This window comes from Schistocerca americana, chromosome 8 (genome assembly GCF_021461395.2).
Source record: "Schistocerca americana isolate TAMUIC-IGC-003095 chromosome 8, iqSchAmer2.1, whole genome shotgun sequence".
Lineage (NCBI taxonomy): Eukaryota > Metazoa > Arthropoda > Insecta > Orthoptera > Acrididae > Schistocerca > Schistocerca americana.
The window spans coordinates 383,990,764-384,018,058 of NC_060126.1; the positions used below are offsets into that span (position 1 = coordinate 383,990,764).

General features: G+C 42.0%; 1 protein-coding gene across 1 annotated transcript in view; it reads right to left on the minus strand.

Moving 5' to 3' along the window:
- The window catches only part of LOC124546025 (brachyurin-like), a 184,638-nt gene that overhangs the window by 121,255 nt on the left and 36,088 nt on the right, over positions 1-27,295 (minus strand). The window contains exon 3 of the mRNA XM_047124999.1: positions 13,931-14,084. Coding sequence (XP_046980955.1) covers positions 13,931-14,084 — 154 coding nt within the window. The remainder of the gene's footprint in view (positions 1-13,930; positions 14,085-27,295) is intronic.

A 27,295-nucleotide genomic window follows, 5' to 3' on the forward strand; every position in this document is an offset into this window, starting at 1 on the left:
AATAATGAATGAATAATGAAAGAGGATTCGAAAATAAAATGAGTGAAGACAGATCAGGTAAAATATTTGAAAAATGCAAATCTGCTTAAATATTAACAATGTAACAAATGTAGTTCGCTATTTGAACATTCAGCAGATGAAGAAAATCATCAAAAAAAACTTATAATCAGGCACTAAAAACCATAAAGAATATTCTGCACAGGCTTCAGAATTTTATGAAGAGAATAGAGTCTATTTTATTTTACAGTCACTAGTTTGGGCCTAACTACGCCCTCTTCGCATCTAAAGTCAGAGAGAATGGGAGCTATTACAGGTATTAACTAAAGAAGATGCCAATGAAAACTATCAACGTTTCTATGCTTTAGATGTGAATATTAACAAATTGAACAGAAATCATATATTGTTATAATTAATTCGTAATCTGCAATGTTCTCTGTTGATAAAATTATAAAACAAGATCACTGTTTCCCTTGTCACAACATTACACTGTCTTCTTTGTGCCTCTTAGGCCAGTTTAGGTTATTAATATGTAGCTGGAATTTATGTGTATAGACTGAAGAGTCAAAGAGTAAAGCAAAATTTTCACCAAGGCCAGTAACCGAATCAGGGTCTCCCGCTTGCTAGCAAGTGCATTGGCCACTAAACCACCTTGGCATAGCAGTTTGCGCATCCACATGGATTGCCCTGGCATGCGTCCCTCCTCAATCCAAATTCTCACTGCCGCCCCCCTCTTCTTTAAATTTCCCGTTACACACGAACAGGATTTCCGATGCTCTCCATCTTCTGGAACAGCATCGAACGTAAACAGTATATCCAACTAGAAACCCAGACGCAGGTACTTATAAATATAAAATGAAATAATCTCAGAGACTTTACTGGTCTCATACAGATACCATTTTATGAATACAGACTGAAGAAATGGTAATTCGTGCAGTTGTGTGAACTGCTGTGCCAACGCGGCTTAGTGGCTAACACACCTGAATTGTAAGCAGGCGACATGGGTTCGATTCCCAACCTTGGTACAAATTTTCACTCCTCTCCTCAGTGTATACACATAAAGTCATATTTGTTTTAGACAAGTGAACTCTCTTAAACTGTGGCATTTCAACTGTACGCGTAGCTTGAGGTTAAAACGATTACAGTGAAAATTAATACGATGATTGAATTTAACTACACTATTGGCCATTGCTACACCAAGAAGAAATGCAGATGATAAACGGGTATTCATTGGACAATTATATTATACTAGAACTGACATGTGATTACATTTTCAAGCAACTTCGGTCCATAGATCCTGAGAAATCAGTACCCAGAACAACCACCTCTGGCCGTAATAACGGCCTTGATGCCCATGCAGCTTCAACATGAACAATACGAGACTGGAATAGAAGGGAGAAGCGATAGAAGTACTCAAAGTACCCTCCGCCACACACTGTCAGGTGGCTTGCGGAGTATGTATGTAGATGCAGATGTAGATACCACAGTTCATCAAAAGTAGTGACTGGCGTATTGTGATGAGCCAGTTGCTTGGCCACCATTGACCAGACCCTTCCAATTCGTGAGAGATCTGGAGATTGTGCTGGGCAGGGCAGCAGTCGAACATTTTCTGTATCCAGAAAGGCCCGTACAGGACCTGCAACATTGCAACATACGGTTGTGCATTATCGTGCTGAAAAGTAGGGTTTGGCAGGGATCGAATGAAGGGTAGAGCCACGGGTAGTAACACATCTGAAATGTAACGTCCACTGTTCAAAGTGCCGTCAATGGGAACAAGAGGTGACCGGGACGTGTAACCAATGGCACCCCATATGATCGCGCCGAGTGATACGCCAGAATGGCGATGACGAATACACGCTTCCAATGTGCGATCACCGCGATGTCGCCAAACACGGATGCGACCATCATGATGCTGTAAACAGAACCTGGATTCATCCGAAAAAATGACGTTTTGCCATTCGAGCACCCAGGTTCGTCGCTGAGTACACCATCGCAGGCGCTCCTGCCTGTGATGTAGCGTCAAGGGTAACCGCAGCCATGGTCTCCGAGCTGATAGTCCATGCCGCTGCAGGCGTCGTCGAACTGTTCGTGCAGATGGTTGTTGTCTTGCAAACGTCCCCATCTGTTGACTCAGGGATCGAGACGTGGCTGCACGATCTGTTACAGCCATGCGGATAACATGCCTGTCATCTCTACTGCTGGTGATAAGAGGCCTTTGGGATCCAGCACGGCGTTCCATATTACCCTCCTGAACCCATCGATTCCATATTCTGCTAACAGTCATTGGATCTCGACCAGCGCGAGCAGCAATGTCGCGATACGATAAACCGCAATCGCGATAGGCTACAATCCGACCTTTTTCTAAGACGGAAACGTGATGGTACGCATTTCCCCTCCTTACACGTGACATCACAACAACTTTCCACCAGGCAACGCCGGTCAACTGCTGTTTGTCTATGAGACATTGGTTGGAAACTTTCCTCATGTCAGCATGTTGTAGGTGCCGCCACCGGCGCCAACCATTTGTGTGAATGCTCTGAAAAGCTAATCATTTGCATATCACAGCATCTTCTTCCTGTCGGTTAAATTTCGCGTCTGTAGAACATCAACTTCGTGGTGTAGCAGTTTTAACGGCCAGTAGTGTAAAAGTATCCAAGCCTGAATAGCACACCAAAGTGTATGCACTTCTGCTACTCCTTGCGTAATCCAGGACGCTGTAGTTCACGGATAAACGACCAGATGCCCTTATCTAATGGTCCCGTTGATTAACACAATGCTGCAATAGCAGCAAAATGTGTTACCAAATTTGTGAAATATAATTTGGGTTCAGTCTGAGATCACACTAGCATATATAATAAAAAAAATTAAAGGATATTTTTATGATGCACGTCAGATGATAGCGGTGACAACTGATATTCACTCTGTATCTGAGGTGAGGATAAGCTGATTCAGCCGAAACATGTCATTTCAACATTAAAGTGTACCTAATATAATATGATACATAATGTAGTAAAACTGAAACATTTTAGAAACTTTTGAGAGTTTTGTGGTGCAAGGTTTTAGTGCAGTGGGATCGCCAGTTTTACCATACTAGTCCATGAAGCAGAGACTAGCAACAGTAGTACTTTATTTTAATTTGAGAAATCATTCTTGCAATGGCTGTAGGATGTTGGATGTAACTGCAATTTATTTGCTACGATTGGATATGACAGGCTATAATTTTTTTTTTTCGTTACTTCATATTATGGTACGTCTTTCAGAAATACAAAGATGAATGTATTTGAATCATTTATACATAGCGCACAGAAGTACAAAAATGCGGAAACACCGTGAGAAACGCTATGCTTGAGCTTAAATGCAGATGCCAGGCAAGCCCACAGGTTGCGCGGTTGTATTTCAACACGAACGGCACCTATGCTGTGAACTCAATACGTCGCAAGTGTTAGACGTGGTCAGAACAGTGTCCTGCGTAGTTGTGAGTATATTATGTCGAATGCAAGTAAAACCGTGAATGGGCAAATCGTTTTGGCTCGTATAAGTGGTGCTCGTATTGGTGGTACTTCCGTAAGCAAGGTCGTTGCTGTTGTCTTCAGTCCTGAGACTGCTTTGATGCAGCTCTCCATGCTACTCTATCCTGTGCAAGCTTCCTCATCTCCCAGTACCTACTGCAACCTACATCCTTTTGAATCTGCTTAGTGTATTCATCTCTTGGTCTCCCTCTATGATTTTTACCCTCCACGCTGCCCTTCAATGCTAAATTTGTGATCCCCTGATGCCTCAGAATATGTCCCACCAGCCGGCCCCTTCTTCTTGTCAAGTTGTGCCACAAACTCCTCTTCTCAACAATTCTATTCAACACCCCCTCATTAGTTATGTGATCTACCCATCTAATCTTCAGCATTCTTCTGTAGCACTACATTTCGAAAGCTTCTATTCTCTTCTTGTCCAAACTATTTATCGTCCATGTTTCACTTCCATACATGGCTACACTCCATACAAATACTTTCAGAAACGACTTCCTGACACTTAAATCTATACTCGATGTTAACAAATTTCTCTTCTTCAGAAACGCTTTCCTTGCCATTGCCAGTCTACATTTTATATCCTCTCTACTTCGACCATCATCAGTTATTTTGCTCCCCAAATAGCAAAACTCCCTCACTACTTTAAGTGTCTCATTTCCTAATCTAATTCCCTCAGCATTACCCGAATTAATTCGACTACATTCCATTATCCTCGTTTTGCTTTTGTTGATGTTCATCTCATATCCTCCTTTCAAGACACTGTCCATTCCGTTCAACTGCTCTTCCAAGTCCTTTGCTGTCACTGACAGAATACAATGCCATCGGCGAACCTCAACGTTTTTATTTCTTCTCCATGGACTTTAATACCTACTCCGAATTTTTCTTTTTTTTTCTTTACTGCTTGCTCAATATACAGATTGAATATCATCGGGGAGGGGCTACAACCCTGTCTCACTCACTTACCAACCAATGCTTCCCTTTCATGCCCCTCGACTCTTATAACTGCCATCTGGTTTCTGTACAAATTGTAAATAGCCTTTCGCTCCCTGTATTTTACCCCTGCTAGCTTTAGAATTTGAAAGAGAGTATTCCAGTCAACATTGTCAAAATGTTTCTCTAAGTCTACTAACGCTAGAAATGTAGGTTTGCCTTTCCTCAATCTATTTTCTAAGATAAGTCGTAGGATCAGTATTGCCTCACGTGTTCCACCATTTCTGCGGAATCCAAACTGATCTTCGCCTAGGTCAGCTTCTACCAGTTTGCCATTCGCCTGTAAAGAATTCGCGTTAGTGTTTTGCAGCTGTGACTTATTAAACTGATAGTTCGGTAATTTTCACATCTGTCAACACCTGCTTTCTTTGGGATTGGAATTATTATATTCTTCTTGAAGTCTGATGGTATTTCGCCTGTCTCATACATCTTGCTCACTAGATGGTAGAGTTTTGTCGGGACTAGCCCTCCCAAGGCCGTCAGTAGTTCCAATGGAGTGTTGTCTACTCCTGGGGCCTTGTTTCGACTCAGGTCTTTCAGTGGTGTGTCAAACTCTTCACGCAGTAGCGAATCTCCCATTTCATCTTCATCTACACCCTCTTCCATTTCCATAATATTGTTCTCAAGTACATCGCCCTTGTGTAGACCCTCTATATACTCCTTCCACCTTTCTGCTTTCCCTTCTTTGCTTAGAACTGGGTTTCCATCTGAGCTCTTGACATTCATGCAAGTGGTTCTCTTTTCTCCAAAGGTCTCTTTAATTTTCCTGTAGGCAGTATCTATCTTACCCCTATTGAGATAAGCCTCTACATCCTTACATTTGTCCACTAGCCATCCCTGCTTAGCCATTTTGCACTTCCTGTCGATCTCATTTTTGAGACGTTTGTATTCCTTTTTGCCTGCTTCATTTACTGCGTTTTTATATTTTCTCGTTTCATCAATTAAATTCAATATTTCTTCTGTTACCCAAGGATTTCTACTAGCCCTCGTCTTTTTACCTACTTGATCCTCTGCTGCCTTCACTACTTCATTCCTCATAGCTACCCATTCTTCTTCTACTGTATTTCTTTCCCCCATTCCTGTCAATTGTTCCCTTATGCTCTCCCTAAAACTCTGTACAACCTCTGGTTTAGTCAGTTTATCCAGGTCCCATCTCCTTAAATTCCCTCCTAAGCGAGGTAGGCGAAGCGTTTAGTGTTTCAAGAAGCACGGTGTCTAAGATTTATATCGCACACAGGGTAAGCGGAAAAACATAATCCACTAATTCACAAAGCGAAAGAAAGTTTGGTTTGAGTGATGGTGGTTGATAGTCGTAGAAGAGGACTGTGACGAAAAATAAGGGGACGACAGCTGTAAAAATCGTTTCAGAATCGCATGTCGCACTCACGAACCCTGTCAACACCAAAACAACAGGAAGGGCGTTCCACAAGCAGGGAAATGGAGGTCAAGGAGAACCTACAAAACCAATCAACAGTGTTGCAAATGCCTGTAACAGGGAAACGCGATGCCGAAGCCAGAAAACCTGGCCTACCGAGTCTTGTTTCACCCTGTCCCCAACTTCTGGCCGAGTTTGCACCCGAGGACTGAAATATGATGGGCGTTCTGTGATAACTTGGGCAGACGTATCGTGACATTCCATAAGTCACGCGGTTACTCTTCTAGGTCTCATAACAAACAAATACGATGTTACTGTTTTGGCTGATGACGTCCATTCCGTGATACAATATTTCTTGCGCAATGCTGATTCTGTGTTGCAAGACGACAGGGCCGCTATCCACACAGTTCGTATCGCTCAGGCCTAGCTTTTTGATCACGAGAATGAAAATTGCATCTTCCCTGGCGACTACAGGGAACACATCTCTAAATTATTGAGACTATGTGGTCCCCTTTCGAGAAAAGGGTTCGTGACCGGTACCCACATCCATCATCATTATCTGAATTTTCCACTATTTTGCATGAAGAATAGCATACGATAATCTTGAAAACCCTGCAGTACCTGTATTTATTCATTCCCAAACGAGTGGAAGCTGTTTTTAATGGCAACGGAGTTGCTAGGCCATATTAGGCATGGTAATGTGTTCTGTTTTTGGTGTTCCCGTACTTCTGTCCACCCACTGCAGAGTGACTGGCTTCGCTCAACCAAAGACGAAACATACGGCTAATGCAGAATGTAAGAGACTGTTGTGTACATAGTTCCGCGTAGTCAGAGCGTATACAACTTTCCCACTAGAGCGCGCCCTGCTAAGCACAACAGCGCAGGCACAGCGCTCGTCCATCTCCGCACTACGAGATGGCACTGCCATAGAGACGGACCAAACTCTGCTTCCGCCGATCCGCGTATTAATATGTAACGCAGCCAATGAGATTGCTGCTAACGTAGAACCTTTTCTCCTCGCGGATCACACTAGTGCAGTGACACATGAACGTGCGAGGTATTATAACGAGTGTACTGACCTCTGATCACCAGTGTGCATCAGTCTGCATTTGTCTGCAACAGTCTGTACCAGTCTATAGTCAAGTTTCAGTCTGCGCCTAATAATATTACCATATTCCTGTACATAGCCATGAAGATAAATGTATAGACACTTTTGTCAAGTATCAGAGATATATGTGAGAATAAGATTAACGTACCAATACCAAAGGAACTTCCGATTGTCAATTGTAAATAGCTTCCAGAACCAAGTTAAGTAATTTTTATGCTTGTTATTATTTTAATAAATGTTTGTGAAAATTAATCAAGATCTGTTTAAAGTTGGTCACTGTCAATCTGCTACTCTAAGCGTGCAAGTGGCATTACTATCGTCTGACCTAATGGCAGAAGATAAACACGCCATGATAAGACCATGAGACATATTGCTGACTCTCGCCTACTTCGTTAGAGAGACAAGTCAAATAATCTGATGGTGTGTGTACCGAAGGTCTTACAGTATGCACACCACAGAGACCCATTCAAAAACCAAACACTTTGTATTTATGTTAAACATTTAATATATTGTTGAATACATACAGATAATGTTATAATGATTTGTTTATAAGCGGTGTTCAAAAAGCATCTCTGCACTTCCGAATGACTGTTAGTCACTCGTGCCGTATGCTGCAGTGAATATAACGAAATAAATCTCAGTGAAATACAAGTTATAAATTTATTTAATATTCATTTTTACTTACAGATTTTCACATTAAATGTTGAAAGTGTCCCCCTGTTGTTGAATACACAATTCAATTCATCTAATCATGTTTCCAAACACAAGCTGTAACATTTCTTCTGTAACAGAAGCAGTGAAAGTGGATATTGCGATTTTCAATTCATCGATAGATTTTGGACGGTTATTTTAGAGAGTTGCTTTCGCTGCACCCCAGAAGAAAAAGTCAGGTGGTGTTAGGTCAGGCGATCGTGGAGGCCAAAGTCCCTGTGAAATTATGCGATCACCAAAAACATCAGCAAGCATTGACATTGAAACGCGAGCTGTATGCGCGGTTGCACCATCTTGCTGAAAATAACCGCTCCGTATTTCACTTAACAAACGTTCTCCTATGAATCGGTACATAATATCACCACAGTATTTTTCGTTGAAAAATATGGGACCCACAATCCGACGTCTAGAAATTGCAATCCAATGTCCTATTTTCACAGAATCAAGTGGTTCCTCTTGAATACACAATAGATTTGCAGTACTCCACATACGAGAATTTTGCGAGTTCATGTACCCGGATAAATGAAACAACGCCTCATCAGTGAAAAACGTTTCATTAAGAATATCCCTCATATTTTGCTGAACGAAATTTTTGAACCATTGACAATAATGCAGGCTCTTGCTATGATGAGTATTTTTCAGTTCTTGCACATGTTTTTTGCTCGAGTATCATGTCGTTTTTGGAAACCCAGAATCTACTATGTAGGAATCAACATGGATTCCGGAAACAGCGATCGTGTGAGACCCAACTCGCTTTATTTGTTCATGAGACCCAGAAAATATTAGATACAGGCTCCCAGGTAGATGCTATTGTTCTTGACTTCCGGAAGGCGTTCGATACAGTTCCGCAATGTCGCCTGATAAACAAAGTAAGAGCCTACGGAATATCAGACCAGCTGTGTGGCTGGATTGACGAGTTTTTAGCAAACAGAACACAGCATGTTGTTATCAATTGAGAAACGTCTACAGACGTTAAAGCAACCTCTGGCATGCCACAGGGGAGTGTTATGAGACCATTGCTTTTCACAATATATATAAATGACCTAGCAGATATTGTCGGAAGTTCCATGCGGTTTTTCGCGGATGATGCTGTACTATACAGAGAAGTTGCAGCATTAGAAAATTGTAGCGAAATGCAGGAAGATTTGCAGTGGATAGGCATTTGGTGCGGGGAGTGGCAACTGACCCTTAACATAGACAAATGTAATGTATTGCGAATACATAGAAAGAAGGATCCTTTATTGTATGATTATATGATAGCGGAACAAACACTTCTGTAAAATAGCTGGGAGTATGAGTGCGGAACGATTTGAAGTGGAATGATCATATAAAATTAATTGTTGGTAAGGAGGGTACCAGGTTGAGATTCATTGGGAGAGTCCTTAGAAAATGTAGTCCATCAACAACGGAGGTGGCTTACAAAACACTCGTTCTACCTATACTTGAGTATTGCTCATCAGTGTGGGATCCGTACCAGATCGGGTTGACGGAGGAGATAGAGAAGATCCAAAGAAGAGCGGCGCGTTTCATCACAGGGTTATTTGGTAACCGTGATAGCGTTACGGAGATGTTTAACAAACTCAAGTGGCAGACTCTGCAAGAGAGGCGCTCTGCATCGCGGTGTAGCTTGCTCGCCAGGTTTCGAGAGGGTGCGTTTCTGGATGAGGTATCGAATATATTGCTTCCCCCTATTTATACCTCCCGAGGAGATCACGAATGTAAAATTAGAGAGATTAGAGCGCGCAAGGAGGCTTTCAGACAGTCGTTCTTCCCGCGAACCATACGCGACTGGAAAAGGAAAGGGAGGTAATGACAGTGGCACGTAAAGTGCCCTCCGCCACACACCGTTGGGTGGCTTTCGGAGTATAAATGTAGATGTAGATGTAGATGTAGACTGACACTTTGTATGGGAAAAGTTCCAATATTTTCCTTACAGTTGTCTGGGCCGTTCCGACACTTTCTTAACGACTTGTTCGGACTCACGGACATTTTATCGGAAATCTCGAGTAGTTTGTCCTCAGACAAAACGTTAGGACGACCACTCCTTGGTGCATCTGTCACTGAACCCGTAGTTCGAAATTTGTTAATCAAATCTCGCACAGTATCGCGGTGTGGGAGTGTTGTCTCCAGGACAACTGAGTTAAATGTTTGACGAACAGAAATGTGTATTTACCGCCAGCTTTGAACACTTGTTCGACTAAAAACACACGTTCTTCAGTAGTTAGCATTTTAACAGTGACAAAAACGAGACAAACTAACAAAGGAACTAAAATTAAACGTTCACGTCAACACGTAACGACACACACGAACGATACTACTGACGCTGGCTGAGATAAACGGAACAGTGGAATGTTGCGAGAGTCCACTTGAAGGGAAGTAACCCAGGCAGGCGAAGAGTCATACGGCACGCGCGGCTAACAATCATACGGCACTGCGGAGAGACTTTTTGAATACCCCGTATAAAAATTTAACATACTTAAGTTTTGTAAGAAACGAATGAAGTGCGATTGCTTTGTTGTAGGAAAGGAGTCGTGTAAAAAGCATACAATCATTGTTTCTCTCAGAGGGACGGGGTGATGGAACTGAAATAATAAAAGCCGCCTTCGTCAAAGCAGGGTCTGGCACGAGGCGCTTGGACCGCACATCACTCGTGGAATCTGTGTCGCATCAGCTGATGGCGCCACCAGGAGTCATTGCCTCGCTAGGATCTCCTCTCTTAGACTCCTGCTGAAATTACCAGCGTTTAAGTGCCGTATGGCCTGGGTTAACGACGACAGATGTTAGTCTGAGTGATGGTTGCCATTTGCATAGCTGTATACAGGAAGAATATCGGCATCATCACTATAATTTCTGGAGCTCATTAAAATTTCTCATAGATGCATACCGATGGTTGCTGGTTCCACTACACTGTCTCAAGCTGAATAATAATTAACTTTCCATTAAATATGTGAGACTTTAACGCATGTCTTCATACATCAATACCATTGTTGGATTTTGTGGTTCTATTCTGTGCAAAACTTTTCTTTCTAAAAAGTCTCACTTAACTGTGTCTTCCTCATTAGGATAATGGATAGAAGTTTACCTGCAAAACCATCATCACGATATTACGGATAATACAATGTTGTTACGATTTATCGCTTGGCAAAATAAGAAAAGTCACACTACATGCGGTCGTGATGGCACACTGTTCTTTCAGTACAATGGCGACAACGACACAGCCAATCAGAAATGTTGCATGATGGCACTGGTCATAATGATAATAGTTGTTAATACTGCTCTGAGGTCAGTCGCATGGCAAGGCAGTTCTCCTACTGGCAAATCACAGTGTAATAATCTTTTGAACATTACTGATACTTAGCAGAGCCAACGGCCTCGCCGCAGTGATAAAACCGGTTCCAGTCAAATCACCAAAGTTAAGCGCTATGGGGCTGGGCTAGCACTGGGATTGGTTACCATCCAGTCTGCTGAGTGCTGTTGGCCAGTGGGGTGCACTAAGCCCTTGTGAGGCAAACTGAGGGGCTACTTGATTGAGAAGTAGCATGTACAGTCTCGTAAACTGACTTACAACCGGGAGTGGGATGTGCTGACCACATGCCCCTCCATTTCCACATCCAGTGACGCCAGTGGTCTGAGGATAACACGGCGAACGGTCGGTACCGTTGGACATTTCAAGGCCTGTTAGGACGGAGAATACTTTGCAGAGTGTTGTGTACATAGTTCCGCGTAGTCAGCGGGTACACAACTTTCCCAATAGAGCGCGCCCCGCTAAGCACAACAGCGCAGGCGCAGCGCTCGTCCGTCTCCGCACTACAAGATGGCGCTGTCTTAGAGACGGACCAAATTCTGCTTCCGCCGATCCGCGTATTAATATGTCACGCAGCCAATGAGATTGCTGCTAACGTAGAACCTTTTCTCCTCGCGGATCACACTCGCGTAGTGATACCTGAATTCGCGAGCTATTATAACGAGTGTACAGACCTCCGATTAGTCTGTCTGCATTAGTCTGTAGTCAAGTTTCAGACTGCGCCTAATAAGATTATCATATTCCTGTACATAGCCATGAAGAGAAATGTATAGACACTTTGTCAAGTATCAGAGATATGTGAGAATAAGATTAACGCACCAAGACCAAAGGAACTTCCGATTGTCAATTGTAAATAGCATCCAGAACCAAGTTAAGTTATTTTTATGCTTTTTATTACTTTAATAAACGTGTGTGAAAATTAGTCAAGTTCTGTTTAAAGTTGGTCACCGTCAATCTGCTACTCTAAGCGTGCAAGTGGCATTTCTATCGTCTGACCTAACGGCAGAAGATAAACACGCCACGATAAGACCACGAGATGTATTGCTGACACTCGCCTACTTCGTTAGGGTGACAAGTCAAATAATCTGATGGTGTGTGTACCGAAGGTCTTACAGTACGCACACCACACAGAGGCTACACAATGAGGCATAAGAGAGGGCTAGTATTTGTTGACACATTGACAGTTTATGTCAGATAATAAATGAAACTGTCTTGGCAAACCTTCGCTACCTGGTCAAAAACTTTCGGTCATCCTATGAAATCCGGAACTGACCACTAGACGTCTTGAGCATAAAAGGAGGCGGGGAGTATCATGTTTTTCGTGGTTAGGGCGTGGTAACACTGTTGCGCTTAAGAAAGTAGCAAATGTTCAAGAATATGAACACATTTTACAACATCGTGCACCGCACACGCTAAAGGTAAAGTCATTAAAGGTACAAGGTAGTGCTCAAATAATGTGTCCCGCAATGTGTGTCTGCGGGACGCTAATTGTCCCGCTTTATGGTAAACCTGGCCTAGGTTAGAAAGAAATCGCATTCAAGGGAAGTACATGGGGCGCGTTGCGTACATGCAACGGTGTCGGGCGTGTGGACAATGACAGCAGCCGCTCACACCCACGCCGCCCCTGGAAGGAGACAAGTGAGTGTCGCACGCGTTCGGTCACTAGCCGCCCTCCCCCCCCCCCCCCCCCTCCCCTCGCTGCACCAGTGTCTCGCGTTACGACGGCGCCGTGCAGTTAGTACACACTACTTATCACAGAGGTTCGGTGTTTTTATGCGATTCATAAAATAAATAGCGTTTAGTGTGTTATTGTGCACTTTGCAATTACTATTACTGAACAGTTCCTTTGGATTTGAGTCATTTCTGATTCAGAAAAAGACAGTGAAAAAGTAAACTACAAAAACTGTAAAGTGAAGTGTTCCTACCGGGATGAATGGAATAATTCGTATCCTTTTTTGAAAAACGCTGATACGAATGCGCATAAAGCTTCTTGCAACATGGGTATGAAATCATTTATGATACCAGACGGAGGTTTGAATGATGTAAAACGGCATCATAGCGTCCCGGAACACCAACAGGGTGAAAGATCTCGAAAGAATACTCAGACTTTGCAGCAGTTTTTAAAGTGCGATGTATTCACGACAGACGAGGAAAAAGTGACAGCTTCAGAGTTGTCCAAAGTTTACCATGGCGTAGACCGTAACTTGTCGTACAGTTCTATTGACTGCGATTCAACCTTATGGCCCGTGATATTTAATGATTCCCAAATCGCGTCAAAAATATCGCTCGGTAGAACTAAGACGTCCTCTTTCATTTTCAAATTTCTGGCTCCAACATCAATCTAAGATAGCGTGGAAAAACTAAGGCCATGCGTGTTTTACAGCATTTCGAGAGATCCGCCAAATTATATATATATATATATAATTATTTCCAATAATTGTCAGTTTTTACTCTGCAAAGAGTGGAATCGGCATCTGCCTGTTTGATTTTTATGAGAACCCGGATGAAAAAGCGATCGATATTTATAGTAATATAATAAATAGACTCAAAGCGCGGGATTTGGATTTCACAAACATATAGCCTTCTCTGCCGAAGACCCTAATGTTAATTTTGGCAAAAATAATTCAGTTATCTTCTCAAGATAATGTCAACATCTTGTCTGAAGGGTATTCAGAACACGTGGTACACGATGTTATCCGTCATGCTAGGGGGAAGTGCAAGTTTCAAGTTGAGAATTTGATACTTAAAGTCTACGACCACTTATCCTAGAATACTCAGAGAGTCTAGACCTTAAAAAAACACTTTTGCTGCTGCTGGAACAGAGTAATAGTTGACGACTCAAACTGTGACCAACTCCCGCGATTTTTCATTAACACCAAAAATTAATGTAGAGTAATGAAAAATGTATTGCGCTAACTTACTCTTTGACGCAGTGTCCCGCAGTGAGGACGGCGGACTTGGAGATGAGCGATGCACCGCAAATCGATGAGTAGTCAGACACCATCAGCGCCTGGTACGGGATTTCGCCGGGCTTCACCTTTTTCCCACCGACGATGCGCGAATCGGACAACGCACCTTTCAAACAGATAGTGGGATGTCACGTACCGTGATACTACAGCTACCAAACATGCACTCTCAAATCGCAATATTAAGATGTACGACTGTGGTTTGATAAGTATCGTAAAAAAAGCAAGGAAAAATGTTTGTTTCGTAAGCACATCACCTTATTTCTCGACACGGACTCCTTTAAAGTATATACACTTGGTCCAGCGATCTTCCGGCTCTTTCATCCCACTTCAAAAAAAAAGTTATGTCGAAATCTGTAAAATACTCGTTGACTATGGCTATCAGTTCCTCTTCTGATGAAAATCTCTTACCACCGCACCAAAGTTTCAAGTTAAGGAATAGGAATAAGTCACTTCGGGCTATGTCTGGTGAATAGGGTGGATGAGGAACCACTTCAGATCTCATTTCATGTACTCTTGCCATCATTATTGCTGGTGTGTGGGATAGTGCAGTATCCTGGTGAACGAGCACTTTTTTGGTGCCACCCTTGGTCTGTTTTCAGCCAACGCAAGTTTCAAACTTTTTAAGTAATTCTGATAGGAAAAGTGAACTAGAAGTGTTATTAACAACATATAACTTAGTGGTCAATTTACCTACACGTATAGCTCAAGACAGTAGCACTGTAACAGATAATTTATTTGTACAGAAAGAGAATGTAAAACGAACACATGCTTTCCCTGTGGTAAATCGATTGTCAGACCATGATGCACAACTGATTAACTTACAAAATCTAACAGGATTTACAGTTCAGAAACCATTCAGTAAAAGTGTGAGGATGCTCAGCCTATTATCTACAGAGCACTTCAGAGAAAGTTTAAGAAATCTTGATTGGGGAAGTGTATATAATGAGCCAAATGCTAATAATAAATGTAGCATACTTCTTGATAAACTTATATCCCTTTTTTAACATTGTTTCGCAAAGAAAATTACTAAATGCAACACCACTCACTTTTCAAAGAAACCTTGGGTTACTACAGGTATTAAAGAGCCTTCAGAAAGAAAAAGAAAGCTGTATGAGACAGCAAGAACTAGTAAAGATCCAGAAGTTGTATTACGCTACAAAAATTATTTTAACACACTGAGAAAAGTTGTAAGGAAATCAAGAAATACGTATGATAGAGAAGAAATTAACAACTCCAGCATTACTATTAAAGAGAATGAGACCATCATAACCAACAGTACACAAGTAGCTAACGTATTTAACAACCATTTCTTAAGTGTAGGAGAAAAAATTGGTGAGAATAGTTCAAAAGAAAAAGCCAGGCAGTACATGGAAGAGTCAGTTTTGAAAAATTTTTGTCAGTTTATGTTTCACCTGACAACCTCTTGTGAAATAAGTAAAATTATTAAATCTTTGAAAAATAAATGTTCTGTTGTAGTAGATGACATCTCTAATAAGATATTAAAACAACAGCTGATGTTCTGAGTCACATATGTAATGCATAACTAACTCAAGGTATTCTCCCAGACAAGTTAAACATACCATTGTCAGGCCTCTCTACAAAAAGAGGGACACCGCATATGTCAATCATTATTGGACAGTATCCTTGCTTACGCCATTCTGAAACATCTCAAGAAAATAATGAACTGAAGAGTGGTTGGCCATCTTAACAGTAATGGAATCACAGTTCGGATTTCAAAATTGCTGTTCCACTGAGACAGAAATATCCAATTTCACTGTCCACATAATAGAGTCTTTACATAGTAAAATGTCACCAATAGGAATCTTCGGTGACTTGTCCAAAGCATTTGACTGTGTGAACCACGACATTATGTTACAGAAATTACAATTCTATGACATAAATGGGATAGCATATGAATGGTTTAAGTCGTACCTACAGAACAGGAAACAAAATGTTTCTTTATATGGGTCACATGATTTAAATAAGTTTGCCACTTCATCTAACTGGGGTAAAATTACATTAGTTGTTATACAGGGTTCAATAATGGGTCCCTTTCTATTCTTGATATATGTGAACGACCTCCCTTCTTATCTGAAACAAGAAGCTGAACTGACACTGTTTGCTGATGATAAAAGCATCATTATTAATCCAGTAAAAGAAACTCCAATTGAAAACGATACAAATAAGGTCTTTGGAAAAGTCATTAATTCGTTTTCTGCAAATGGGCTTGCTCTAAACTTCGGAAAAACACAGTACATCCAATTTTATGCTGGAGAAAATACAGTTCCTACAATAAATATAACACACCAACAGAAGTCAGTAGACCGGGTAGAGAACATTAAGTTTTTGGGTGTACATATAGATGAGAATCTTAATTGGAAAATTCATATTTTCGATCTTCTAAAGCGATTAGGTTCAGAAACTTTCGCAATAAAAATAATTTCCAATTTTGACGATATATAAATTAGTAAGCTAACATACTTTGCATACTTTTACTCTCTGATATAATACAGGATAATATTTTGGGGTAACTCAACACTTACACAAAAAGTATTCACTGCTCAAAAGAAAGTGGTTAGAATAATGTGTGGGTTTCATAGTCGAACATCTTGCAGGCATATTTTTAAAAGATTGGGAATACTTACAACAGCCTCACAGTACATTTGTTCACTAATGAAATTTGTTATCAACAACATGGACCAGTTTAAAAACAACAGAAACATTCATGATTATAATACCAGAAAAAAGAGAGACTTACACTATCCTTTACTCAACCTATCTTTGGCCCAGAAAGGGGCAAAATATGCTGCTATAAAAATTTTTGACAAATTACATGACGAAATAAAATGTCTGACAGAATGCAGTAATAGCCTCCAAAATAAATTGAAATCATATCCCCTTGACAACTCCTTCTATACCATAGATGAATTCTTGAATAGGAATAAATAAATCTATTAATATAGAATATGCATGTTGTGCCATTTAAGGGAATGGGGTAAATAATATAAATATTAATCTTTAACACTGTACTGTAATATATATATATTAAAAAATGTTGTATCACATGTGCATTTCTTGTGCACTTGACACTTTCTACATCATAACGGCTTCCGTAGCGTGCGATTGATCAATGGAACACGCAACCAACTAACTAAGTAACTACCTAACTACAACAATGAAGCACTATAGGATCCGGTTATGGTTCTCCCTTTTGCCAAGTAATCTATGAGGATTATTTCTTGGGAATCCCAAGAAACAGCGCCATCACCTCAGCAGCTGACAAAATGGTCTTTGCTTTCTTCGATGAACTGTCACCGACATTTGCTCATTGCTTTGACTACCATTTGGACTCTGGTGCAATGTGCTGAAACGTTGTACCAGACTCACTTTTGCTCCACTTTGAACAATCGCGGCAACCACCTCGCGCATAGACCCTACATAGAAAATTATTCATGGAGGATGTTACACTCTCGCTCAGTTGAGATGCTTATAGTCTCAGCAGTTTCACGAATTTTTATTCCGCGGTCTCGCATTTCCGTATCGTGGATTTTGTCAACCGTTTCCTTTGTGGTGACCTCAACTGGACGGCGGGAGCGCACTTCGTCTCGTCTTGGGTACTTGACCCACCACTTTCCAGGATGATGCAGAGTCTGCGTGAACTTCATCCAGTTCTGCTTTGATTTGTGCTGTAGTCCAACCCTTCCAATGCAAATGTTTAATAACCGCACGAAAATCGGTTTCCTCCATTTCAACGGCAGACGGCTGTCAATCACGAACTTTACGCTTTATATTGTTGAAATTCCTTAAACGATCCTCGGAATAAACATGTTTATCAACCATGTAGGGGCAACAAAAATGTTCCATTCTTTAGAGGAAATTTACCAGACTTGTGAAACCACCCTGTTGTATTTTCCGATGATGGAAGGAAACTCATTCAATAATTTCTTTTTCGTTTACGATATTGTAAGAATAATTGCAACTTATCAGCACTGCTATTCAACTTTTACGTCGAAGAGGCTATATATTACATGTTTTGCTCCACTTTTCACTTTTGAAACGTTCCTTTCGTCCGCTCCTCGAAGCTTCCGTAGCTTCGCGCGAAATTACACTCGCGGCAGCGGCGTGAACACACGTATTCTTGGTGAAGTACGCCGCGCCAAGCACATTATACAGCGTGCTGTTCAACGGATTTAATTGGAAACGCTCATTGGCTGACTCAGTAATTCTCTGTACTGCTACACATTCAAAATCAGTTTCAGTTAGGCTCATCAGCCTCACGAACTCCTAAGTGTCAAAAGCTAAAAGCTCTGTAGCTGCCTAACTACTTCTAGGTAAGATTCCGTGACCCGACCACTGCACTGGAATACATTCAGCGATAAAACACTGAACAGAAAAAAATCACAACAGCAAAAAATTAATGTAGATTAATGAAATGTAGGGAGTACTTTTGTCTAGGTAACATATTTAAGTGATTAACATTCTAGGGTCACAGGTTAATATAAGCCCCAGATAAGTCGTAGCAAGTGTGAAATGCTGGTACATTAATAACCGATGTAGCCACCAGAATGTTGAACGCAATCATCCAAATTAGCATGCGTTGTGTTTGACAGGAGCCGGATGTCCATTTGTTGGGTAGAGTCCCATGCCTGTTGCAGTTGGTCAGTCGATATAGGTACGGTTAACGCTATTTGGGTATGACGTTGGAGATATCATCAGATAATGTCCCATATGTGCTCGATTGAAGGTAGATCCAAGGCAACTTTTCGACACCCTGTAGAGCATGTTGAGTTACAACAGAACTATGTGGGAGGAAGGGGGGAGGGGGGGGGGGCGTTTTCGCGTTGGATAACACTCACTGAGATGCTGTGCGTGACTGGCAGCACAACTGGTCGGACCACCACATCGACGAACAGATCTGAAGCTGTGGTGTATAGGATAACAGCAAGAGGGCTCCTCCTACTGTCATACGAAATCGCTCTCCAGTTCGTTGCTGCAGGTGTAAGCCTAATGTGTCTAGCACGCAGACGGTTGGCTGCAAACCCTCAACTGGCCTACTCCTAACCAAAAATAGCCATCACTGGCACGGAGACAGAATCTACTTTCATCAGAATACGCAAGAGTTCTCCACCCTGCCCTCCAATGAGCTATTTGATACCACTGAAGTCGCAAATGGTGGTGGTTTGAGAGCAGTGGAATGCACTTAACAGATCTGTCCTTGAAGTAATCGACTTGTAACAGTTCGTTGCAGTACTGTGGCCCAGCTGATGTTGCAATCACGTAGAGTGACTGCATTCCTACCAAGTCTTTTTGCAGCATCGCAGAAGGAATATCGAGATTCTCATAGCCCTCTTACATGACCTCTTTCAAACTCATTGAGTTGTTGATAACGGCGCCTAGTTTCCCTAATGGCATTCTAGACAGCTGATCACGTCCTATCTCAAAATCATTGCCCACGGTTGTTAAGGCGTGTATTCAAAGCAAACTTTACTTGCATCCCCTGGTGGTGCTCCTAGCAAATTTTAATAGAAGTCATCTTTCAGATGTAGAAACTCGCCTGCCACGTTTATGTCGCACAGCTCCTTCTTGGTGTTGATATTTTTTTCTGTCATTGTAGTTCAATACAATGTATTCAACTGGTCACTGTCAACTACTGCCAATAATCACAACAATACGACTAAAAGTCAATAGGAAAAGAAGCACAAGACAAATTTCCGTGGAAACAAATTAATACCAGTGGTATGAATTAAAGCTAGCCAAATGCCACACTTTTATCCAACACCACTGCCAGTAAGCTAATGTCTCCGCCCTCTGTTCAGATACGATTTTTACCGAACACGTCCACCCTCACTAATCCGCAACACACGCAGAGAAAAATGGAAAAATTGGAATGGTTAAGCAGAATTCGATGCCCGCGCACGGGAATGCTTTACATGCTTCCCGCAGCGGGAACGTAATTTCGTTCGTCATGAAGGGTCGATAACTTTAGATTTCCGAAATGTCCGCTCCAGAGGGCCACATCATCCGAAGAGGCCTGCCACTCCTCGCCTTCGCGAGCTCCACATGCGCTGCACGAATAACTTTAACTTACAGGTCTTTTAGCCAGTCAGAATGAGGACCAGGCTGTAGGCTTTCTCACTCATCATTTCTTCCGTGAATCGTTCGTTAATGCTCCCTCTAAAACCCTCTGCAACCTCGGGTTCTTTCAGTTCATCCAGGTCCCATCTCTTTCAGTTTCTGCCTTTTTATAGCTTCTTCAGTTTTAATCCGCAGTTCATTACCAATAAATTGTGGTCAGAGTCCACATCTGCCCTTGGGAATGTCTTACAGATTAAAATCTCGTTCCTAAATCTCTAACCATAATGTAATCAATCTAAAACCTACCAGTGTCTCCAGGTCTCTTCCACGTATACAACCTTCTCTCATGATTTTTAAATGTACTGTTAGCTATGATTAAAGTTTGCTCTGTGCAAAATTGTACCAGGCGGCTTCGTCTTTAGTCCATAGACCGCCTGTATTTCACGGCTAATTTGTAGGCAGCTTAGGCTTTTTCCCAACAAGAATCGTACTGCTGTCCCACATTCATCAACTTTGGAGTCCGCTTGAGTTGCTGCGCCATTTCAGTCTGACAATCTGATGCACCTGCTATTCTTGCCACAGCATGACTGTGCCTGCTGGACACTTCTGGCTATGTACCGCTCTTGTTGCGCGATGGCCATAGAGGGCGACAGCGTTTATCTTGATTTTTGAAGTCACTAAGTATGTTACTCCTTCCGCTATTTTATGCTGAAAATTTTTTTTTAAAAAAAGTTCCTTCTTTCTGTGAAACAAAGACCTATTTGGCACTTAATGTACCGCACGAATGTGACACTCCAGAGAACCATCGAAGTCTAAGTGGTGCAGTTGATAATGTCATACCACTATCGATAGTAGTACCCCTAGAACACGTAAGAGTACGTTTATTATAACAGAAAAGAAATTCCTAACGAATTCCTGACAATGACGATTTTGACGCCATCGCCAGAGTTTCGGCGTTACTTAATTAAAGCAACCACAGTGCAGCAAGTTGTGGGGCAAGTGGGCAGGCATAGATGCGGTGCTATGTAATTTCACAAACGAGCCAGTTAGTACTCCTCAGGGCGGCAGGATTAGCCCGCCCATTCGTGGCGCCGTCGCAGAAAGCACATGCTACGACGTGCCAGCCTGTGGTATATTTCCACACCGTTGGAAGGTCCTGAAAGCAATGTAACGGTACAACAAGGGTACTATTAATCGCTCTAAATGCTCCCTGTTTCTGGCACAATTATGTCCAGTCTGACAGCATCTTTTACGACATCGGGTCCACATCAGTCTCAATCATTCTAGGGGCCAGCCAGAAACTGGCGTCATTCTGGGCAGGTCCTCCAGGTCGGCTCAAGGATTTAAGTCCACCCTGAAGGTTTAGGTGACACAATCGGGAACCATCGCCCGAGTGCCACAGCACCGCCAAACTTCTCACTTGGAGGGCAGCAGTCTCAGCCAGATCGGTACTGCCTTCATCCCTCCACACCAGGGCAAGCTTCTAACCCAGCAGCCCAAGGGGATCCAGCAGCCGTTCATGTCACTTGCACGCTCACTCAGGGCCGCATAGTGCTAGCTCAGGCACATTCTGCTGAGGGGGTAAATAGTGCCACCACAGACGCCAATTGACCATCCCACCATCACGGTCTTCCAACGTCATCGGCACCATCGGTGGATCACGCCGCAGCAGAGGGCGAATACTGGGGTGTCGCAGTACTCTAGTACTCTAAACCAAGACGAATAAAAAAAGTTGTACATTGCAGTGTAGTTTTCCTAGCCATCGCTGACCACTACAACCACCACTCCACCACCTTCACACCATAGCAGCCCCACTCCCTCTAGGTCGCTATATAATGATGTAAGACGTATTTGTGGTCCTTGTTTGAGAACTGGAGTCAGCACACTCGACGCAGCACGGCTTTACAATCGCAGCATGCAGTTTTGTCATACACAGGGGTGAGTGAGCAGACTATTGTGTTTTGTGGTGTTTCTTCCTGTTTCTTGTGTAGGGGGCATGGAATCTAAATGACAGATGCATAGGGATTTGAGGGTCACGTTTGTACAACCAGGAGAACAGGCTGATCTTTCCTAGTTCTGTGGTAAAACAGAGTAGCATTATTTGCGACCTCTTAAACGAGGTCATTGTAACTTGAATTTGAAAGCAGATAATGCCGACTTCGGTAAAAGGCTTGCAGCCAGGGAGGAAGAGCTGGAATTGGTGGAGTAACCTATTTCTTCATTAGATTCTGCCACAGCCTGATTGGTTGTGCCCTTCTCTGGGTAGTTGACTGACAACGTAATGTGTTTTTTGGATGACCTGGAGTTAGCAGCTAATACTGGGGGTCATTACAGAATCAGTTATCACAGGTGACAATACTACGATTGTTAGGAAAAGCCTAGACATATGACATATTTACGGAGGGGCTCAGAGGAACACAGACATTTGATGAACTAGAAAAAGGTCTGCTACAAAGGTATAAAAAGCAAAACAGCACGAAGATTTTTCGCAAGCAATTGTACGTCAAAGAAGCATAATGAGCCGGTCGAAAATTTTACCAACAGAATATGGAATGTGAATGGGCAGACATGTGAATTAGGGGATGATGACAAGGCAAATACAATCGTACTCCATGAAGTAGAAAAGAAAATATGGGACACATTTTTGAGAGGCTTACTGTCTTGATATCTCTAGAAGGGTGAGAACGGTTACCGCAATTGATTTATACTCTGCGACCCAATTAACCTCGCAGTTTGAAGAAGTTGATGTACTAACAGGAATACAGGAAAATAATAGAGTATTTTCCGTTGACGTGAGGTGTTGCAGATGTGAAATGACACGACATGTGTAGAGGCAATGTCGCCAACCTCAACGTAGTAGATGTGGTATGGCTAGATTCCACCAACATTATTGTAGGAATGGTAATGAGAAACAATAGTCGAACAAGCAGGTGTCAAACGCAAACGGAAAGCACAACCACCGGTGCGGATTCCCCAATTTATTTCGATGTAATGAATATGGATGCAGAAGCAGCCTGTAATGTAGTGTGAACAGTGAAGTGTAGAAAGCACTAGTTTTTATTAGACACAGGGGCACGTATGTCAGTTGTAAGCATAGGCCTCTGGATCAGAGGCGATTATGACCTTCACGGTATAATTTAGGTGGAGTTGGAGATATGGTGTGAAGTCTTTGGTTTCAGCAATTATAGATTTTAGGCACTGCATCGAAATCCTGCCCAGAGTAAGAGATGGTTACTGCATGATCTTAGTATTGGACTTTCTGATAGCATAGTATGCCAAAATTTACCATAGGTGACGTATACTTTAAGTTATGGGAACAACGTTTTTACTAGAGGGTAAAAACGTGTCTACAGAATGTGTGTGCCCGAGAAAATAATACTGTTTGACCCAGATGTCCGGTGAATTCGAATTTTTTGTCTGGGGTCAGCAATTTAAGTATTGGTAGACATAACAGGTATATTTAGCTTTCTTGATTATAGTAAGTGGTATTAATAAATAATAAGACGCCCATTTTAAGTTAAATAATATTTATTGGCTTAGATAGCAAGCTATTTTCCGCTCTTCCGCAACCTATACTGATACATAATTATAAAAAAATTGAATGTGATGAAGTAATATATTCACTGATTTCTGAAGTCAATTTATCCAGTGTAATATGATACTCCAATTGGGGGGGGGGGGGGGGGGGGGCTATAGACCTCCGCCGTTGCCATCGCCCCTGTTTTTGGTAAAGAACTGTTGCACAGGCAGGGCTCTATGAGCAGGGGAACTGTCATGATGGACAAACCAGTTACCCGACAGCCACAAATTATGCCACTTCTCCTGCATGCTGTTACACAGTCTTTCCAAAACTTCCAAATGGGAAGTATGGTTAAATTTCTGACACTGCGGAAAAAACTCTGAACAGACGACTCCTGTTACATGGAAAAAAACAAATCGGCATTGTCTTACTGTTTTATTTCAGCTGTCCTCCTTTCATTGGGTGAGGCGAACTTGAAGTCTTCCGCTGGCGTCATTGTTGCTTTCATTCAGGATCGTAAGCATAGCACCGAGTTTCGACACGCGTGATATCTTTTTTTTTTAAATTGGACTATTTCGGGACTATTCTTTCAAAGCACAGGCTGCTTCCATGCAACCTTGTTTTTGTTCAGCAATTAGCAGTCGTGGCACAAATTTGGCAGCCACCCTTTCATTCCCAAATCTTCTGTCATAAATCCCTGTACTGAATTACTGACAGCTCCACAATTTCTTCAGTGGTCCGTCACCGATCTTCATTGATGACTGTAACAATATTTTGAACATCTTCGTGTGTTCGAACCGTAGAAGGATGACCAGAACGAGGTTCGTCAACAACTAACATTTCACCATTTCTGAAACGGCCGAGCTACACAGTCACATGTGTTTTCCCAATAGCACCGCCCTTGTACCCCGTTTTTAACATTTCGAGAGAGTTTTACTGCACTTTTTTCGGGAAAAAAGCAGAATTTCACCGCCGCACGCCGCTCACGAAAATCAGCCTTTGCAAAAACGACAATCGCACAAAACAGTTGTCACTATAAACACTGCCGAAACTAGTCCTGACCTAGTTCTGACCTTCAGCGATGGCACTCGGCTTACTGACTTGAAATGTTCGCTCTATGCAACCGAGCGGCAAAACGTAGTGCTATAAAAGCGTTCCCAACCAAAAAAATAGGTTTTTTTTTGTCTGCGACCAGAATGAGAGGAATTCATTGAGCAACAGATAGTGGCTTGTATAAGAGAGGGAAGCAATAGTTTGTGGAGTGCAGCTGTCCTAATTGTATGGAAAACGTCACCACATGGACCTATAGATATAAAGAAGCCATAACAAATGCATATCTGGTCCCACACATTATTGAAACTTCTGACAATTTGGGGCTGCGTAAATACTTCTCACCTTAGATACGAGAAGTAGGAGACATCAGATAGAGGCACACCCAGAGAACTATCTAAAAACAGCGTTCGCCCTCTGCGGCCGTTTCCAGTATTGTAGAATTCCATTTGGGTTGAAAAATTCTCCTGGAACATTTCATCGTGGACTGCTGAAGGGGCTGAAACCTCGCCAGTGCATGATATACCTGCAGTATAGCTGGATGATGTAATCATTTTTCAGAAGGATATGGCAGAGCATATGTAATATCTGCGAGGGGCTTTTAGTAATTTACGAGCAGTAAATTTATCAGTAAACATAGAAAAATGCCGTTTTACATTAGAAGAAGTTAGGTATTTAGGATATATTACTAAAATGGAAGGGGTAGAGACGGAGCTGAGGTTGACAGAGGCAGTACAGGAATTTCCCTTTACTAGTATTCCCAAGGAATTAGTCTTTCTGCATTTACCGAATTACTATAGAAAATACATAAAAGAGTTTGCAAAAGTAGCCCGGTGATTTACGCGACTGTTAAAAAAGGGAGTAAAGTTCGAATGGACAAAGAAATGCCAAGAGTCGTTTGAAGAGTGAAGAAGACCATTGACATTGAGTTCAGCACTAATATTTCTGGATAATTTCCACCAGCACTTCCAATCAGACTATAGGATGTGTCCACAGTCAAGTAGTAAATGAAGATAGACATGTGGTAACGTATGCCACTAGGCAGCACAGCAGAGCAGAGAAAAACTACTGAACAACAGAAAAGGGACGCTTGGTGTGATATATGGAATTACGTTTTTCAGGTTTTATTTATATAGAAAGAGCTTTACAGTAGTAATGAACAATTCAGCCCCTAAAAGGTTTTTGTAGCTTATGGACCATTCTTGTAGGCTGGATAGTTGAGCATTAAGGCTAAGTGCATTCAGCTATGAAGCAGTACACAAACCTGGTAAGAGGCACACAAACGCATGTAGTTTAAGGAGAAAAATAGCATAATTCAGCCCTTGCACAATGGCAAGCAGCGAAACAGTATGGGCTGCAGTCACAATTCACTGTGTAGTGCGGGTTATTGTGTTGTAGTGCCAGCTATGTTGAAATAGGAAATGTTGAAAGAAATGCATGACCACTTGTTATCAGGCCATGATGGTTGTAGAACAACGAATATAATGGTGAAAGAGTGCTGATGGTGGAAGTCTATAAAGGACGATGTGGGCTGGTATGTGAGGGGTTATGTACAATGGGGACAGTGAGCGGATATGAGATGCAAGTTAATAACTTTTTTACACATTGAAAGAAGCAATGGAGCCTTTTAAAATTATTGGGTTGGACCTTCTTGCACCATTCAACAAGATTCCAGCCAGGAATCGATTTTTGTTAACCATTATTGATCATTTTTCTAAATATGTGGAAAAGATTGCTTCTGTAATCAGTAGGCAAAAACAGTAGCATAAGCATTGGTGAACAGTTGGGTGTTCATATTGGGAGTGCCAGAAACTATTTCCACTGATCACAGAACAAACATTATGTTCAGTTTGTTAAATTTTAGGGTTAAGAAGTTGATGATTGCATTGCGCCTCCAGGCTAATGGTAGAGCGCCGGAGGTGCATCACACAGTCAGAAGGATTATGAGTCATTATGTGGGTGTCCACTATAATGATTGGGGCATGTGTTTATCTTTCCTTAAGAGTGCATATAATTCAAAAGTCCCTTGTGCAGTGGGACTGTCAACATATGAGGTAGTTTACAGGTAGGCATGCCATCGCCATTTGACAAAATAAGGTTACGTGATTTTGCTAAAAGAGTGAGGGAAATTTGGAAGCATGTTCAGGGAGCAAACGGCAGAACCTGGAACGGTCGGGGAATGATAGTGGCAGATTGCTACAGTATAAAATCGGTCAGTTAGTACTGTTACAGAACCTGTACATTCTGAAGGATAGGACCAGGAAATAAAAAACAAATTATCGAGGGCCATATGGGGTAGTTGACACAAAAACGTCGGTAAATTACCGGTTCTTACAACTGTTGTGCGTGTGGGACGTCTGAAGCCATTTCGAGATGCACCAGATGCGTTGAGACAGATGTCGTTTTTTCTTGGGGGCATGTATACAGAAGCCCTGCAAAATCTCTGCAGGAAATTCCATATGGATGAACACCAAGAAATTTGGAGGGAATAGTTTACGTGTAGGTGAGAGTGTACATGTTACTTAGAGGCATAATGGATTAGCATGCCAGTTGAGATAGGGACGGGAGGAAGAAGTTTTGTTGCTATACGTATGATTATACTTTTACGTTCATTGGCATGTAAGTTAGATATTTTTGTATGTCTATGTAACGGAAAACCTTTTGAAGGGGGG